This window comes from Corapipo altera, unplaced genomic scaffold (assembly GCF_003945725.1).
Source record: "Corapipo altera isolate COAL_440 unplaced genomic scaffold, ASM394572v1 201, whole genome shotgun sequence".
In the NCBI taxonomy this organism is placed as follows: Eukaryota; Metazoa; Chordata; class Aves; order Passeriformes; family Pipridae; genus Corapipo; species Corapipo altera.
The window spans coordinates 2,093,789-2,111,507 of NW_020884940.1; the positions used below are offsets into that span (position 1 = coordinate 2,093,789).

At 51.9% G+C, this 17,719-nt stretch overlaps 1 protein-coding gene across 1 annotated transcript in view; it reads right to left on the reverse strand.

Moving 5' to 3' along the window:
* Window positions 1-781: 781 nt before the first annotated feature.
* RUNX3 (runt related transcription factor 3) overlaps window positions 782-17,719 on the reverse strand; it is a 39,034-nt gene continuing 22,096 nt past the window's right edge. The window contains exons 4-5 of the mRNA XM_027661435.1: window positions 16,275-16,439; window positions 782-4,169 (exon numbers count right to left, since the gene is read on the reverse strand). Coding sequence (XP_027517236.1) covers window positions 3,646-4,169; window positions 16,275-16,439 — 689 coding nt within the window. The 3' untranslated portion in view covers window positions 782-3,645. The remainder of the gene's footprint in view (window positions 4,170-16,274; window positions 16,440-17,719) is intronic.

Below are 17,719 nucleotides of genomic sequence, written 5' to 3' on the forward strand. Positions count from 1 at the left end.
GGCTCCTCGGGAGCCCCAGCCTGCAGCGCCTTGGCACGGGATGCTATTGTAGGCTGGGATTCTTTCATTTTTTGCCTTTTCAGTCATTTGGGTTCTGGAGGCGAGTGGTGAGTGCTAAAGGGTTTGGGCTTGGACCGCCTGGGAGTTTGGGTCCCGCTGAAGATTTGTGCTGGAGCTTTTGTGGCTCGGGAAGCGGCGCGGCGATGACAGGCGGAGGGCAGGGAGCGGGATGCTTGGCAGGGATGCAGGGATCACCTTGCCAGGTCTACCCCGGTGCAGGGTTAGTGGTCCAGACCCACCTTGGAGAAGCACAAAGGGGTTTTCTCAGAGCTTGGGTCCCCCCAGCCCATCACATCCCTGCCCGCCCTCCTCCCTGGGCACCCTTGCGATGCCTCCTTGGGCCAAACTGCGATTGAGACCAGCCATGAACCCCCCTCAAACACCAGATCTGGGCACCGTGGTGCTCAAAGAGGTGCCAAAATTAGATCCTAGAGAAAAAGCAGCATGAGGAACCTTCCCCTGTGGCAGGGTACAGACCTGCTCCCCGCAGCCAGAAGTGAGCAGGCGGAAGGCACCAGGGAGACTCGTAACCATACGTTTATTATTCCACATGGAAAGTCATTAACATGATTACATGGAGGCCTGGCTCTATGATCACGTACATTGGATAAGAACATCGACACCGATACCAGAGAAGCAGAACTGACCACTGTGCCATGGCTTCGACCCCATGCCATCCCCACCCGCTCCCGACAGAGCCCGACTGTTCTCAGGGAAGTCACAGCTTCTTCCAACGACTTCAACAGGAGCAGACCCTCCTCTTCCTCTCCCTCCCCGCCCCCCCTCCCCAGTGACAAGTGCTACAGGTTAAAAAGTTGGGCTACATATTAAATATAGGGCATTACCTTCAAGTAGGGCTGGTATATTACACAAATAACCACATTTTTTGGTATCACTAGCATTTTTTTTTTAATGTCCACTGTAAGACATCATTAAAAAAACCCAAAAACTTCAGCCTTTTTTATCTACAAAGATCTTCGTTCTCATCTCCTTAGTCTGGTGTTATTTTACCCTGCACATACAAGTATTAGAAGCATTATTAAGAATCGTATCCTTCAACACACTTAAGAATTATATTATTATAACAAATAAGACCAAAAATTAGATTTTATAGTTAAATATTCTGTGAGCCAGACAAAGGGGTTTTACTGTACAAGCGATTGTGCATTTTTTAAAAAAGCAAATTATAGTGCAAAGCAAAAAAACATTGGCCTGTCTCGTGACCATTTGCATACAACAGAGGTGCATCTATTTACACCTTCACATGACAATATGTCATAAAAACAACATCGTTGCCATTCTTATTATTTCCTCTTTTTAAAATTCATTACGAACAGTCTTAAATTAACCTAGTACTACGAATGCCTTGTTTCCTTTGTGCTTTCAAATCAAGTGGATGACAAAAGTAAATGCATCAAACACAGGCTGCCGTGGTCCAGTTCCAGAGCCGGCGAGCGCCGGCGCGGTGCCTGCTGGCGCTAAGGCAAGTGAAGGTTGCAGTTTTGCTGGGGTAAGGCTTTTTATTTGTTTTAATTATTATTATTATTATTATTACCATTATCATCATTATCATTATTTAAAAGAGTTGTTCTTGTTGCCTGTGGAACTCGTGAGTGGTCATCGCAGCTTTCCAACCAAGCCAGGATGTCTTGCTCCAGTCTCGACGTGGTAGTGCAATTACAACGCTCTGCGCCTCGACCGAGGGCTGACAAGCTGCCAACTGAGATTTGGGGGGGGACAGGTGATGTGGCTGTGATGGTGTGACTGAGGCAGAGGGGCCCAGGGGGGCAGCTATGGGGTTTCAGTTTTCTGATGTTCACGGTAAAAAAATAAAAGACAAAGTCTCGGTTACTGGTGGCGCTGGGGGCTGGGGCTGTCTGTGTCCCCTCGCTGCAGGGGAGGCTCTGGAGGGCAGTGGGTACTGCAGTTACACATTCCCCAGGAACCCATCCACACACCCTCAGCCCTGCCACGGTAGGGAATCATGAATCCAGCCCCAATTCCCATGCCAGCATAAAGCCCAGCTGGCTTGCAGGAGGTGACAAACTCTGCATTGTGCGTCAGAGCCAAACCACTGACCCTGGCTTGGAGGAGCCCAGACAGCCCCCCCAGCTGCCTACAACCTCCCATCATGGCCCTGTTTGGTTGCAATGTCTTTGGTATCAGCTACGAGGGTGCCTGGGAGAGCTGGTTCCTCCAAATGCCACAAGATGCAACCAGTCATTGATGGTACCTTTAGTGGCCCTTCTTCAGCTTATTCATCTACAGCAAGATACCCATGCTCTGGGTCACTTGAGGGGAAGGGAAGGAGGGTGAGGGGATGGAAAAGACTAGATAACATCACAATATTCCCAACCACCAAGTGTAAAAAGTGCTCCTTTCTCCAAATCTCAGTTAGAGCTTTCAGCATGAACCGACAAGTGTAAGTCAAAATAAAGTCATCATGTCAATCCACTCTGGGTGAAATGTGGGAAAGAATCATAACAGAATGATGATGCTTTGCCACCAGCTGCATGTGTTGCCACTCAGAGAGGAGGAAAGAAGACCCAGAGAGCAGTGGCAAGGTCATGCCAAAGGGCCCCGAGTCCCTTTTGCAGCTAACGCGCTTTGGAAGTGCATCTCATCCGTCTTGGATTGTCCTGAATGCCACCTTCACTTCAGCCACCATCACTGAGATCTGCTAAGAGGAGCAAAGAACTGAGTGGTGAGGTCAGGACAGAAGAGCAAACAAAACAAAACAAAACACGTCGCGTAAAAAGTACATCTCGTGTGTAAACATAGAGAAAAGGGGCCGGTCAGGCACGGGATCAGCCACGTTACTGTTTTAAAAGTGACGACAATGATAAAAAAAATGAACAATACAACCTCTGTCGCCGACAGCAAACAATAATAATAATAACAATAATAATAATAATAATAATAATAATAATCACATCACAGCTCCTGTTCACGTGGCTGACGCCGGCCCAGCCCCGCCGTGCCCGATCCCCGCGGTTGTGCTGTAAACCCGACTGCTCTGGCGTTGTTCCAGAGCTCTTTGGTGGTCAGGGACCCTACACCAGTGGGAAGGGAAGGAGAAGAGACAATAGGATTTTTTTTCTTTTTTTTTTTCCCCCCCCTCCTTTTTTTTTTTTCTCTCAGTTCAGTCCTCTTGCGCTGGCAGAGAGGTGGTTTGGGCAACTCCCTGGTCTTTTCTCTTCTCTGAATCCTTTTGCAGAGGAAGGGTGAAGCTTTTCTTCACTCTTTCTGAGGGGAAGAGGTGCGAGTGAGATGACTGAGAAGTGTTCTGCGAGTAGCAAACATCTGATTCCACACGTCTTTCTTTTTTTTCCCCCTATGTACAATCCACATACTTAAGACACACAAAAGGAACCACATCAAGCCTCGTGGATGTTCATCTTGAAATGTAACGTAGGTCGTGGTCCGTCTTTGCTTGATGTTTGCCCGTGCTTGCATGCAGAGGATCCTGGTTTGCTTTTGGCTTGGGAGACTTTGGTTTAGGCATCACTTTGCTCTGGTCACTACCAAAAGGAGCAAAAGGTGGCTGATTGAGTTAAAAGACATTGGTGCACAGCTGAGTTCCTCCTAGTAGGGTCTCCAGACCGACTCATCCATCCTCCCAGTAGTCGTCATGGTCGTGGGTGAGTTACTGTGGCTCCCGTCCGCGTCCACCCCGTCGTTCTGGCTGCCCAGGGTGGGATTCATTAGGTTGTTCCCTGCCGAGGCGCTTGTGCAGGACGAGAGCATCCGGGTGGGCGAGCGCTCGCCGCCCGCCACCATGGAGAACTGGTAGGAGCCCGAGGACGTGCCGTAGTACAAATGGTAGGGAGAGGGGTTGGCCTGGAAGGGTCCACTCTGGTTCTGCGTGGAGCCGGGGTAGGGGGGCGGCAGGTAGGTGTGGTGGAAGCGTGTCGTGGTGGGCATGCTGGTCATGCTGATGCCCCCGATGCCCGTGGCCGAGGGGGTGGCGGTGTACGGGAAGGCAGCGGACATGGCGCCGGGATAATGCATCCGTGGGTCGGAGAACCTGGTCTCGGTGAGCGCCGGCAGCGTCGGGAAGGAGCGGTCGAACTGCCGGGGGTCAGAGAAGGGGCTCAGGTCTGACGTGCCTGTTGGGGTGGAGGAAGAAAGAGGGTGCTTAGAGAACTGTCCTTGAGAGTTTGTCCTACAGATCCCCTGCCCTAGGAATTAAAGTCAGAAGGAAAAGCATCTCCTGGATGTGCCAGGGAAGAGAGCTGGGGGACTCAAATAAAAATAAAATAAAATAAAAAAAAAAAATCCCAAACCCGTTTGTTTAAGTTGTTCCCATTTCCTGTCCTCAAATTTGTTGTTTCCTATCCAAGAAGGGACACCACTAAGCTGAGCTTCTCTAAGGGGTCTATTCATCTCCGGCAGATTAAAAAAACACACCCCGTAAACACAGAAAAAAAATGTTTAGCCATTACATCAGCTGTGTAGTAAATAAATGGATGCAGGCCCCAGACGGCCGGTCCCTGGGATCCTCCGTGGTGTATATACACACACACAGAGACAGGGAGGAAAAGCTGGAGCCCAGACCAGCCTGCTAAGCCTTCTTGTGGGTGGCCTGTTCGTGCTGATACCATCAGGGGATGGAGCTGATAAACACACAGCTGAAAACTCCCAAGCTAGGAGCCACAATATCCCTCTGCTTGAGTTCTCTGTGTATTTTTCTCCTTCCAAGAGGATAAAGAGAGTGAGAAATTCAGGCTTTCTTCTGCTGGGGGAAGGGACACTCGGGGATGTTACCCAGTTCCATTGGATGCTGGAGCCCCACACACCTTTTCTTGGGGGATCTATAAACAAAGGGGATCACAGTCAGTTTGGAACTGGAGAGGGACCTTTGCTCTTGGATCCCGTCCTCCTGTGGGGAGCCCAGGTTAGAGGTGGGAATCCACACCAGCAGATCCTTTGAGGACCTCAGGGTGTTCCTGTGGTTCTCTCAGCTGTCCCAAGGTTGGTGCCATTCCTTAAAAAGCCCAGAAACCTCCGGCCTTGGTGCATCAAGACAGACAGAAATGAGTTTTGCTCTCCAAGGAGAGAAGCAAAACCTCTGTACTTGAGACCTCCACAGCCCAGGCCAAGCTCCAGCATTGGGTCTGCAGAGGGCACGTCTAGAAACACTGTGACTGCACCTTCCTCAGTCTTGTAACACTCCCTGTGAGATGAAAATCTCTTGAAAGAGCAATTCTAACCCAAAGCTGATGCACTGAGGTCAAAGCTCTGCCCAACTGGAGGTGGCTCTCCATCCTTTCTGATTACTCCCAAGACCCCTATTTTTCCCTTGCTAAAAGCAGGGCCTTTCTGCTTTGGTAGTGGAATCCAGCCCCAGTGACTTTTTTTGGTCATGTCAGCTGGATTTTGAATCACTCGGAGCAAGAGAAGGTGAGGTGAGTATGCTAAACATGCTTGTTGGGCTTGGATATGCATACACACACAAACTCACATTCATAGGGTTGGGTGTCTGCTCTGCATGCACAGGGATGTGTGTTTTATATATATATATTTATTACAATGAAGCACTTTTAACTTCTCAGGGCTGGAGTTCCAGGCCCTGAAGCATTTCCCCAGGAAAAAAACACTTCAGTTAATCCCTTCCAGCTACCTGGTGACACGGGCACGCTCTGGAGGGGCAGGTAGGGAGGGGATTTGATCTGAACCCTCTTTCTAATCCCGGGTGAGTCCTTCAGCCACCGGCCGCTGGAAGGAGGAGGGAGGGAGGAGGTTCCTCCCTCCCCTGCAGCCCTTTTGCGGGCGATCGGCAGCGCCTGCCTTCCCACGCAGGCTCCACGGAGGGGAAAGGCGGGGGAGCACCTGGTTTGTGAACGTGGCTGTGGCTTTGGTGCGAGATAAGAGAGGAGCAGCCCTGAGCCGTCACGAACCACACTGCTCTGCTGGAAAAGCCGACTGTGGAAGCGGCTGCCTGGCCACAGGGCTGTCCTTGCTCCACGCCGTGTGCAGGGGTAGAGTGCTCGGGCTGGCTGGAAAAGCACGACGCTGTGAAAAGTGCTCACAACTGACCGAGCCGACCTGATTTCGCATCCCAGCAGGACGCTCTGCCCCATCCCAAAGCCGGGCTGCTGCAACAGCAGCACCAAAATACTGTCAGGCACTGGGAGCTGAGGTTTGGAGACCAGCTCTGCAAGAAGCAGCTTGACCAGAGCCTGTAGCTTTAGCAATCCAGCAGCATCACAGCGTGAGGTGGGACCATGGGACAAAAATCCTGGCTGAACGTGGACTGGAAAGAAAAAGCGCTATTTTCTGAAAAAAACGCCTCCCCTTACACGCAGCAGCTCTGCCACTGCTGGTTTGCCATACACTGCGAAAAAAGCAGCCTCCAAACCCCCCCAGTCCCCAGAAAACCCAGACTGGCGCTTGCTGCCTTCCCAGATGACAATCTCCAGCGCTCAGACCGTGCTCCTTCGTTAGCTTTCACAGGCCCATAAATAATACTCCATAAAATGCAAATCGAAATCAAACCTAAGTGCTCAGGGCACATTTCCCTTTTCCTCTATAACACACTCAAAGGTTTGTTTTTTTTTTAGAGGCTACGTTTTATTGACCTGAATTTGCACCGTTTGGCAATGGGTCCTTGCTACTAATTCAGACAGGAGTGTGTAAGAGTGTTCATTACAGGCTGTGTATGTGACGAGCACAGCACAGCGATGCTGTGGGGTCTGGAGGCACTCAGCTATCGCCCGAAAAACACGGGTGGGCAGCGAGGGAGCTCTGCCAGGGTCTGATCCCGGACAGAGGGCACTCTGCAGTCTCAGGATCCATGAATTTGGAGCGTGAATCCCTGAGAAAGCAAATCCCTCAGCGTAAACCCTCGGTGTGAATCCACATCCAGCAGAGCCACGGGGCATCCTGCCCGCCGTGACCAGCTCGCTTTCATCTCTGCCGGCCTTGGGCTCCAAAGTCTGGCCCAGAATAGAGCTCCAGCTCTCCCCGACCAGTCTGAGGCTAAAAATAAACCCCAAAACCACCTCAAAAACAAAACCTCACTTGTGTATTTCGCCGCTGTGTTATCTGGGTGTGTTGGGGGGGGGGGGGGCGGTTCAGCCTTGCAGACACCGGGCTGTGCCGCTGTATAACGCCGGTCTCTGTTCCACCGTGGCCCCCCCGGTGGGGACGAGCTCCACACCGCGGCACCCCGGCGGGAGAGCGGTTCCCCCCGAGGGGCTCCTGGTCCTCCGTGTCGCCCATGGCCCGGCCCGTGTGGCCCCCGGCCCGCGGGGGTCGGCGGCGGCCCCGCTGCCCCTCAGGGGGCGGGCGGGCTCCGCGGTCCCGCCGCCAGCAGGGGGCGGGTGCGGGCGGGCGGCGGGAGGGAGTGAGGGAGGCGGCCGCTAGAGGGGGTTCCGCCATCGCCGCAGCGCTGTCACCGCGCTAACGCCCCTCCATCTCGGGCACTGCACCGCAGGCTTTCCCCTCCGTCCCGTCTCCTTCACCTCACGACAGCCCCCTTCCATCTTGGTCTTCGCCTCAGGGTTTCACCCCCCGTCCCGTCTCATTAGCCCCAGGGCTGCCCCTCCGTCTCGGCCGCACCACCAGCTCAGCGCTGTCACCTCACAACTGCCGCTTCCGTCTTGGTCCTCACCTCAGGGCTGCCCCTCCACCTCCGACTTCACCTCAAGGTTTCCCCTCCGTCTTGGTCCTTGCTCAAAGTTTTGCCTCCATCCTATCTTCTTCATCTCGGAGCTGCCCTTCCATCTTGGCTCCCTCACTTCAGGGCTGCCCCCTCCATCTCAGTCCTCATCTCAAGGTTTCCCCTTCATCCCATCTCCTTCACTTCACAACTACCCCTCCACCTCAGCACTGTCACCTCACAGCTGTCCTTCCATCTTGGTCCTCACCTCAGGGTTTCTCTTCCATCTCATCTCAGAGCTGCCACTCCATCTTGGCTCTCTCATCTCTGGGCTGCCCCTCTAGTTCAACCCTTAGCTTAAGGTTTCCCCTCCATCCTGTCTTCTCCACCTCATGCCTGCTCCTCCACCTCAGTGCCCTCAACTCAGAGCTGCCCCTATATCTTGGCCCTCACCTCAGGGTTTCCCCTCCATCCCATCTCATTCATCTCACAAGCTCCCCTCCATCTGGGTTCCCTCCCCTCCATCTGGGTTCCCTCCCCTCAGGGCTGCCATGGATCCACACAGATTGCAACCACACAGCCCCGTTCCCACTGCCCTGGCCAGGGGCATCATCCCCCCTGCCCTGCTTCCGAGGAGATCTCCACTGAAACAGCCCCAGCAAGGTCCAAATAAAACATCGCCATTAACACCCCCTCATAACCACCTAACTCAGCAGCGAGCAACCCTCCGGCACACTCAGCCAGAATCAAACAGCAACCTGGAGCGAGCAACATGCTGAGAAAATGTCGGAGAAGAAGGAGTGGGTGAAGCTGCACCCTTGGACCCCACATTCCCTTAGGAACCACAGCTGAAAATGGGCTTTAAAAGCCCCATCTCACTGTCCCCTTCCCCACTGCATCTCACACACATCTGCTCCATAGTTCTGCCTCCGAGGATTTACTACAGTTTCCCTCTCTTACTCGCCGTCCAGCCCCCATTTGCTTTTTTGGACCCTGGCAATCTGAGCTTGAGTATTTCAGTTGTCCAGTTGCCAATCAAAATATTTGAAGGAAATGTTTATTTTCTTCTCGAAATCACACCAGCTGCTGCACTAACTGAATAAGCCCATTTAGCTGTAAGAATTTAACCATTGTAAGAGTGAATTGAGTCCCCCAACTACTCCAAAATCTGACCCAATCTATCAGCGGAAATGTCAATGTTTTGGATGGGAGTTTGGGGAAGTGTGGAATGTGTATTAAATAAAAGCCATGTAAAGGTCAAAGCCCTGATTAGTAATGCCACTGTGTCCTCCTTAGGGCTGAGCTGCCCAGGGGACCTCGGAGGCCAGGACACACCCTGTGATTTAATTGTGCAGCTGCAATTTGCACCTTTCAAGGACCCCCAAGTCCTCCTGCACTTGGAGCTGGATAGAAACAGGCTTTCAAAGCTGCTCAGCCCCTTTCCAGATAAAACAACAGCACTCCAGTGACACAGCAGCTTTCTCTCCACCTCAGAGATAATATGGGTCTTTTCTTGGGTGGATGGCGAAGAGATAAATGTGAAGAGACGCCCCTGAGCCTGTGCGGCGATGGGGCCAAACCTCAGCTGGCTCATGGTGGCAAGGGCTGGTCACGAGCGTGGAGGTGGGGAAGCTGGTTCATGAGGCTGTTGACCACAGAGGTTTCTCTGGGTGTGTTCAGCCGCCTCCCTTAAGACCATGTTGGGTTTGGGAGCTGCTTTGGATGGAGTGGAACTGGTCCCTGTATCCCTGCTGGGTCAGGACTGGTGGATCTCCTCAGAGTTCCCTGGAGGCCTTTGAGGAGATGAGGCAATGGACCCTGCAAAAGGTTTTAGGGATGGATGTGCATCCTTCCCAGCAGAACAGTGGGTGCTTCCACTACCTCCTCCTCCTCCAGGAAAACAGATGTTCTGCGTGGAGAGAGGAAAGGGCGGCAAAAGAAATGTCAGGATCTCTTCAGTGCTACAGCCTGGAAAGGGCTTTGAGTGACACCTAAACAACCAGCTCACCCAGGGCATGTGTCAGAGCACAGCGCCGGGGCCCAATGTACAGGAGGAGATTATCAGATCATCTGGGCCGGGCAGAGACGTGTGGAATCTGAGCAGCTCCACGGCACCCAAGATATGGCCACTCTCTGGTCCCCATCTCAGAGATGTGGGGATATTCAGTGGCTGATGAATCCAGTCAGCAATAAGCTTAGCCCATTGTGTGTATATTACACAACACACACACATACTCATAGTGTGCAATACACAAAGAGAATAAAGGGAATGTAAAGGGAACTTGATAGTGTGGCTCTCTCCAAGTGGACAGAATATAAAATATCTTCAGCATGGTCATATATCACTGTTTCAATTCTACGGATATTGTCATGAAAAATCAACCCCGGGGGAAAAAAACCCCTCCTTTCCTGTCTTATGCCACGATGATTGACAACTGTGTAAACACTAATGATACCTTATGCTTCTGTATATAATAGCCATGCACGTGTGAGACAGAGCGGGGACAGACTCTGTGTATACCTTTGGCTGTCTTTTCTCTGCAGATTTCTCTGATATTTGCACCTCTGGGTCATATTTTAGCATTTTTCTGCCCTCTCTTCCTCTCTGCTTCCTTCCCCTGGTCACAATGGCTCCATCTGGGAGCACGGAGAGGCAGGTGGCCAGAGAAGGAGACAATCTGTACGGGAAGGTGCACGGGAGGCATTTGATGTGTGAAGCCCCAGCTCATCTCTAGAGAAGGCGCCGCTCTCCTCCCCACCCACGCATGCAGGCGCGCTCTCACGCCTCTGTCACGTATGTTAACAAGTTCACTTGTTTCCAAGCCAGAGCCAACTAAAAAAGAAAACGGCCCCTTCCTCCCACCCCACGTAAAATAGAGCAAAATATATTTTGGGGGAGGAGGGGAGGTGTTGAAAAAAAATGAGGGTGTGAACGGCATCCGTTGTTACACGCCCATGGAGCACTGTTCTGTATCTGATAGAACCAGCTCACGAACTGGGTGCAAGGACTTCCTTTGCAGAGTTTGAAAAAAAAAAACAAAAAACCAAAACCAAACCCCAAACCAAAACACAACAACACACACGGCCTTATCACAGCATCGCCAGGCACCACCTCAAGATTGCCAAGCACGTTTGCTGCTCAGTTCTCCTCAAATGCCATGTGCCGCCGTGCAGACACACACGCGGCCCCCAGACCTACCCCATGAGCAGCACAAAGCTCTGCTCCTCTGTCCTCTCCCAGCACTTTCAGTCAGATCCCAAATATGTTGGGCAGCAGCCTCCTGGTCTATGCAGGCAGGGCAGGGAAATTCCCAGGTATTCTCAGCCGGGTGAATCATGCACTGCATCTCAACCTCCTCTGCAAACCCTTCCAGGCCCATTGGGATGCTCCTAGCCATTTGCTGGACCCATCCTGCCCTGCTGGGGAGGACCCTGCTTCTAACTTCCAGTCTGGATTTATCCAGGGCCAGTTCAACCCCATCTCCTGTGCCAGCACTGTCCTCCATAGCTTACATTAGCTCCTCTCCCTCCCCGATGTTTACCCCCTCGATGTATTTACACAGAGCAATCAGCTCCGCTCCCAGCCTGCCCTTTGCTAGACTAAACAAGCTCAGCTCTCCATGCTTCCTCTCCCACCACAGCCTCTCTGTTCCTCTCACCATCCCAGAGCCCTCTGCCCGCGTCCCCCTGTCCTCACCAGGCTCAGTTCCCGCCACTCCATCCCGCAGAGCTAATGAATAAGCTAACGGTGCTAATTGGAGCGGGTGGGTGGGCTGAACGGGAAACGCTCCCGTGATCGCAGCCACTCCCTCTGGCCTGCCTGCGCTTTGCTCTTTACCTGTATTCAAAGGGTATTAAAAGAAAATTAACAAGCCCTGACTACATAAAAGGAAGCTGCTGAATTTACAACCCAGCCTGCAGCTAGACCACCTTGCCTGCCGAGCAGGTTTAGACCAGGCCAAGTCTGCCATGGGAAACCCACTGACAGGGAGGCTGAGGGGTGTTGGGAGAGGGGGATCCAGCCCTATTTGTGCTGGGCTGCGCTGCAGCAACATCCCAGTAATGTGGGCGCTGCCCTCCTGCAGCGGCACCCTGGGCTGGGAGCTCCCCTCCTGCGCTCTGCGGATCCCAGCAATCCGAAAATCCCGTGCCAGAGGCAGGATGGCACCCCTGGAGCCTGAGGCAAATGCAGCCGGGCTCCCTGTAATCTCATCTGCTATTTTGTGGGAACTGCAGCGCTTCAGCCCCCTGAGCTGTGGCTGGGAGACCGAGGCGGCTGCACGGCAGCGGCAAACGCAGCGGTCGAGGGTGCCTGAGCTCTCTCTCGGGGGAAGCTCCCGTCCAGCACCGGTCTGTGGTTCATCTTTGACAGTTACACACCAAATTCATCTAAGGGACATCGCAAGCGTAAATGAAAGGAGCAGAAAAGCAGTTTAAAGATAGACACAGAAGCCTGAAAGCAGGCAGGAAACCCATCTTGAGCGTGTTCCTTCCTTTGAGGCTGAAGCTGAATCCCACAATATGTTTTCTTCCCACTAATGCTTGCCTAGCTTCCTTTGGAAACAATTTAGTCTCTGCCCATGGTAGAATGTTTTTATCCATTAAGAAACGGATATTTTAAAGAAACCATAAGTCAATCTGGACAGGGATTAGGAAGCAGCAATTCAGTGTATTTGCTGGGCCCATAATTCAGGACTTAACCTCAGAGCAGCCACGTTGCATTTCGGAAACAATAGGGCACTCGCTGCCTATGCCAAGAGGCTTCTTAAAAGTAATGTAATACTTTAAAACTGTATATTTAAAAAGCAAAAGAGAGAGAGAGAGATTTTACTTTAAATGCATATGGTGAAGCATTCTGCTGATGACTGGCCCTAAGTAATGGACTGGGAGTGAAGCTGGTTAAAGCTGAGCAGTTTCCAGATCAGGAGAGCTGAAGCTCTTCACCAGCAAACACAATGTTCCCCAAAAACCATTAAGCAGACACTAAAGCTAGGAGAGGCAGGACGGAGCTTGCAAAAGGATCCGGCGTTTACTGTTCTCTCTGTGAAGTCAGGGGAGTTTGGTTTCGCTGGAGCAAGGGGACGTTAAGTGCGTTAATCAAAACAGCTCGCTCTGCTACCGAGTAGATCAAATTTAAAATCACTTTGCAATTGTCCTCGTGTTGCTGGACAATGCACACAATTGCTTTTGAGTGACTGAAGATGTTTCCACCACAGAGCGAGAACACAGGCCTGGCTGCGTGGGCGGTCCTGCTCTGCTGTGGTGGGAATAAAATGGTTCAGCACGAACTGCTGCTGAAACACGGGCAAGGGCAAAGAGCCGCGTGGAGAACTGGGGGCTTCTCCCCTGGAGGACGTGTGTCTGTCACCATCCCAGCCCCCCAGAGCAAGGGGGACCCGAGAAAGCAGCTGAAGGCAGACAGAAGCAAGTTCCTTTAACATCTTGCTTTGCTTTTGGGAGCTACTTGATTTTTTTTAAGCTAGAAGGTGAAACTCGGAATAAAGCAAGCACGCAAGGCTCTGGCCTCTCATGCCCCGTAATAAGGAACCATTTCGAGCCATCCTAATGACAGCTTGGTGTCTCACTGAGGAGATGGTAGAGCTTGGATTTCAAAACCTCAGATTTTCCAGACCTCACTGGAGAAGCATTGGGCCAAATCCTCAACAGAGGCAAATGGCTCTGCTCGGCTGAAGCCAGAAAATGGATGATGATGAGGGTCTGCCCAGCTACTGGGCCAGACTATCATCACAGCCACACGGGTTTGAACCCAGAATTATCCTATTTACCCGCCAAAGCAGTGCAAGTGGGAATGAAATCTGGTGTGTGGAGGGTTGCAAATGTCAATCCTGTTGGGGACAGGCGTAGGAAGGGATGGATTCTCTGCTCATCTGAGCAGGACAAGGCAAGGCTGAAGCCACTGAGATACCCTGACACTGGGCATGGGGAACCAGCACGAGAGCAGGATGTGACCTGCTTGGCCACGGAGCTGCGCACGCTCTCCTCCCATGTTTCCTGGCATGTCCTTCAGAAACAATCAGTTTTCTCTTACCGGGAGGTTTTTGGTTTTGAGACCATTTAACCTCAGGATGATCATTTTACATGGGGACTATTTATAACCTCCAGGGGCTGCTTTACTGAAAGCCTCTGCGAATGGCTGAGGGCCAGACTCTTCTCCCACTTACACCAGCATCCTTGCCATGATCTCTACTGGCCACTCATGAGGAGGAAAGACTGGAAAGATTGGAAAGATTGGACCAGGCCAGAGCAAACACACCTCCAAAGAAGCCCAGTTCCTCCCAAAGATAAACACTGTCTCCTACGTGCCCTTCTGCCTCAAAACCCAAGCTCCACGTGCTATATTTCAGGGATTTGAGGTGCTGGAATCCCCCCTCAGCGGCCAAGGCTGTTTCTGAGCATCTCAGCTCCCAGCCTGGTTTCGCCAGAAGCGGATTAGGAAGCATTTGTGCAAACTGCTTGGTCAGCAGAACTGGGAGGCCAACCACCTCCAGCACACGAGCAGAGGGGCTGCTGGGCACCGGTGGAGGGAAAACCTGCTCCTCTGACCCCCTTTCAATCCCTGCACAGGGATGCTAAAAACATTACGGTTGGGAAGCACCCACATAAAGGATAGTGGGGGCCGGATGAACTCCAGCCTGTCCCTCCTAACCGGTATCTCGTTATGCTTTTCACTAATCGGCTTCTCATGTGTGTTACCCAAGAACGTGCCAAGTCGTGAGAATTACAGGCCTGTTAACTCCTGTGTTATTCTTGGCACGGGCCGGGCTCCACTTGCTCGGGTAAAAATTATGATCTCTGTGAATAAGCCGTGTGTGTGTGCGCGAGAGAAAGAGGGTTGTTTTGGTTTTTTTTTAAATTATGATTATGATTGGTTATAGCCAGCGTTGTGTCAAAAGGACAGGGCTGAGATTAAAAATACTGAGCTGATCCTGCTCCCAGCTACGCTGGTAAGAACCCACAGTCATTTTAAGACAGTTCCTCAACTTGGGAACGAGGGAGCCAAGAGCAGAGCGTGCACGAACCGCCTTTTGCAGCATTCCTGGTAGTTTGGATTCACTCCGCAGGAATGATTTTAGATGGCTAATTTTGTGTGTCTCCACTCCTGCTGTCACTTGACATTTGGGAATTTGGCACGGACGGCAGCTTGTGGCCAATTTCATTTTTTTTCTCCTTGGATTTGTGTCATCACCTGATCCCTTGCTCCAAACGACGCTGTTTGGGTTTCTGGCACTGCATGGGGCTGTGCTAATTTAAAATACAAATCTTTTTTTCTTCCCCAAGAATCTCTTTCTTTATGACGCAGTCAGTGGGATGAGCCTAGAAAACTCTTTCACTCTCTCTCTCTCTTGTTTTTTTTTAAACAAAAATCAAATGATAATCCTGCACAAAATGCCTGCGTTCTTCTCATAAACCATGCTAATATCAATGAAAATTCCAAGCATAGAGATTTGCATTTCAATGAGAAATAAATTAAATTTTCACTGCAATTTTGGGTTGGGAGGAGCAGGGCAGCTTTTACAGTCCAGGTAACGTTTTCAAACATGTTTTTGCACCCGTGACACCCTCTTTGCCAATGACACTGAGGTTTCCAAACATCTACGTCACTTCTGAAAATGCAGCACACAAAGGCTTCTGGAACTTTTTATAGGAAACCTTCCAAGAAGGGCCACTTCTCATCAAAACTCAATACGCAGACAGCTTAAATACTATTCCTGAAATCCCTGTTAGTATCTCTGCTGCTTTCCAAAGGGAAACACCACCGAGACTAAAATTGCACGGAAAAGGAGCACGTCTCCCATGCAGACAGGAGAATGGTCTCAATTCATTCTGGTGGCACCTGGCTGTGCTGAGACGTGCACAGAGACGGGAGCAGCAAGGCAGCCGGATAATTCCAACGGCAGCGCTTGACTTGGGGCTGAAATTCAGGTGTGTGGGGATTAACAGACTGACCTCTCTTGGGTAACTCCAGTGGCAATTCCCACTGCTGTCCTGGCAGCAGTGTGGATTCCCGGGGAACGCCCAAGGACTCGGGGCGCTCCTGGCTGATGGCAAATATGGGAAGAGCAAAGCCTCTGTGTGTGTGTGTGTGCACGCGTGCGCCCATGCAGGTGTGCATACGTGTGGGGAATTATGCTGCAGTTGGGTGATCCCCAGGCTTGGCATAAACACAATGCAACAAGATAAGAAACCATTTGGATTAGCATGTAAAGTACAAAACACCCTTTCTAGTTGATGCATAACCATAACGTGGGTGCCTTCATGTCAAAGAAGCTGCTGGGTTCAAAGTGTGTTGCTCTGATCTCCCTCGCATTCCTGCTGAAGCTCCTCAGTTTTTCCTAAGAGCCCTGATCTGATGGTGCAAGGAGTGATTTCATGGGTGCAAAAAGGCTTCCAAGGTCAAGAAATCCAAGCAAACCTCCCCCTGGCTTGTCCCCCCGCAGGGCTCCTTACCCAGGGGAGAGCTGGACTGCAGCCCTACAAGGCCATCCAAAGGGAATCTTGTTTGGCCAGGGAGTCTCCGCTCCCTGCCCACCTGTGTTGGGAGTGTGAGGCTTTGGGGTGTAACGCCGGGCTGGGGCACCCAGCCAGTTACCTTGTATTGGAGTCTGAGCCTGGGACCCGAAGTGGCTCGGGGTGCTGAGGGACCCGCGCGGGTTGGGTGTTGTCGGGGTGACTCTCATGGACTGGCGCAGCCGTTCCAGCTCCCCGTAGCGGTCGGTGAAGGGTTTGGCTTGGTCTTCTAGCTTTTGTCTGTGCCCTGGAACATGATAAAAGAGTCTGATATCTGATCAGTTACCCTTTGGCTGCAGCACCTTGGTTACACACAGAGTCAGCGCAGCCTCTGTCTCCGCGGTTTGCTGATGTTCACATGGGGGTAACGGGGGGCAGCCCTGGCAGAAATCAGCTACCAGGGGGGTTGCACAGCACACACACAGGGGAAGACCCCATGGTTCAGGAAAATGAAGCCCACCAAAGATGGGACACGGACTGACCCATGTGGGAGGCCCCAGATCATCCCGCAAATCATCCAGCAAGTCAGCCTTTGATCAAGGAGCCTGGATCAGGATGCCCTGTGCCGTGCCTGAGTGACCAGCCTCCACCAGCCCTCACTCTCTCTGAACACAGAGGGGAGACACGTGCAAGGCAGGAAAAACCCCATCTCCTGGCAAAGGGGTGAATGGGGAACCAGCAAAGGAAACACTGAATTTTAAGTATTTTCTGCAGCATTTGCTCAGCGCACAAAGAATAAACTCTGATCTACTCCCCCTCCCAGCTCTGCTTACCCATTGGGGTCAGAGCCAAGTGGAGCTGGAGAAGGCACAGGAGGAGGGATGGGAGCAGCAGTGGCACCACACCTTGGCCACCTCACTTTGCTTCTTTCTGTTCCTCTTTTCCTACCCATAAAACGGGGAGACTAATCACCCACCTCCCCCAGGCAGGGCAGCAGCTAATGAGCGTTTGTAAAGCACTCCCAGCTCCTTAGGTAGCAGCTGCTGGCACAGGGCAATAATTATTAAATTTATGCTAATTGTCCCCGAGGCAAGAGGCGCATGAAATACACTTGATACATAACTTTCGCATTTTACTATATTAATCATCACCAAACGGCTTCACTCTCTCTGGGCCCGATTCCAGTCTCAGTTACACCCGCACAAAGCTGGAGGGGCTCCAGGGAAGCCGGAGCTGCCTCGGTTTTACATCAGTGCCGGGGTTCAGACCTTGGATTCTCCTTGCTCTTTACCTGCCGCAGCCAGACAGCCCTGCAACACCCCCAGCTCTTTGCACCTGCCATGGAAGGACCTTCCCAAGGTGGCAGCAGCCTCATCCCGGTGTAATCCGAGCGCAGGGCTCGGGGGCACTGGAGGTGTGCAGGCACGCCGGGGAGATGGGAGAGGAGCTGGGAAGAAACCTTCTGCAGTGCTTCAGAGAGCTGGGCCTTATCAGATCCTACGGACCAACATCCACTGAGTCAGTGGCTCAGTTCTTGGTGGCTTTTAAGAAGTGACGCATTTAAAAGGTGATAAACGCAGCCAGCTC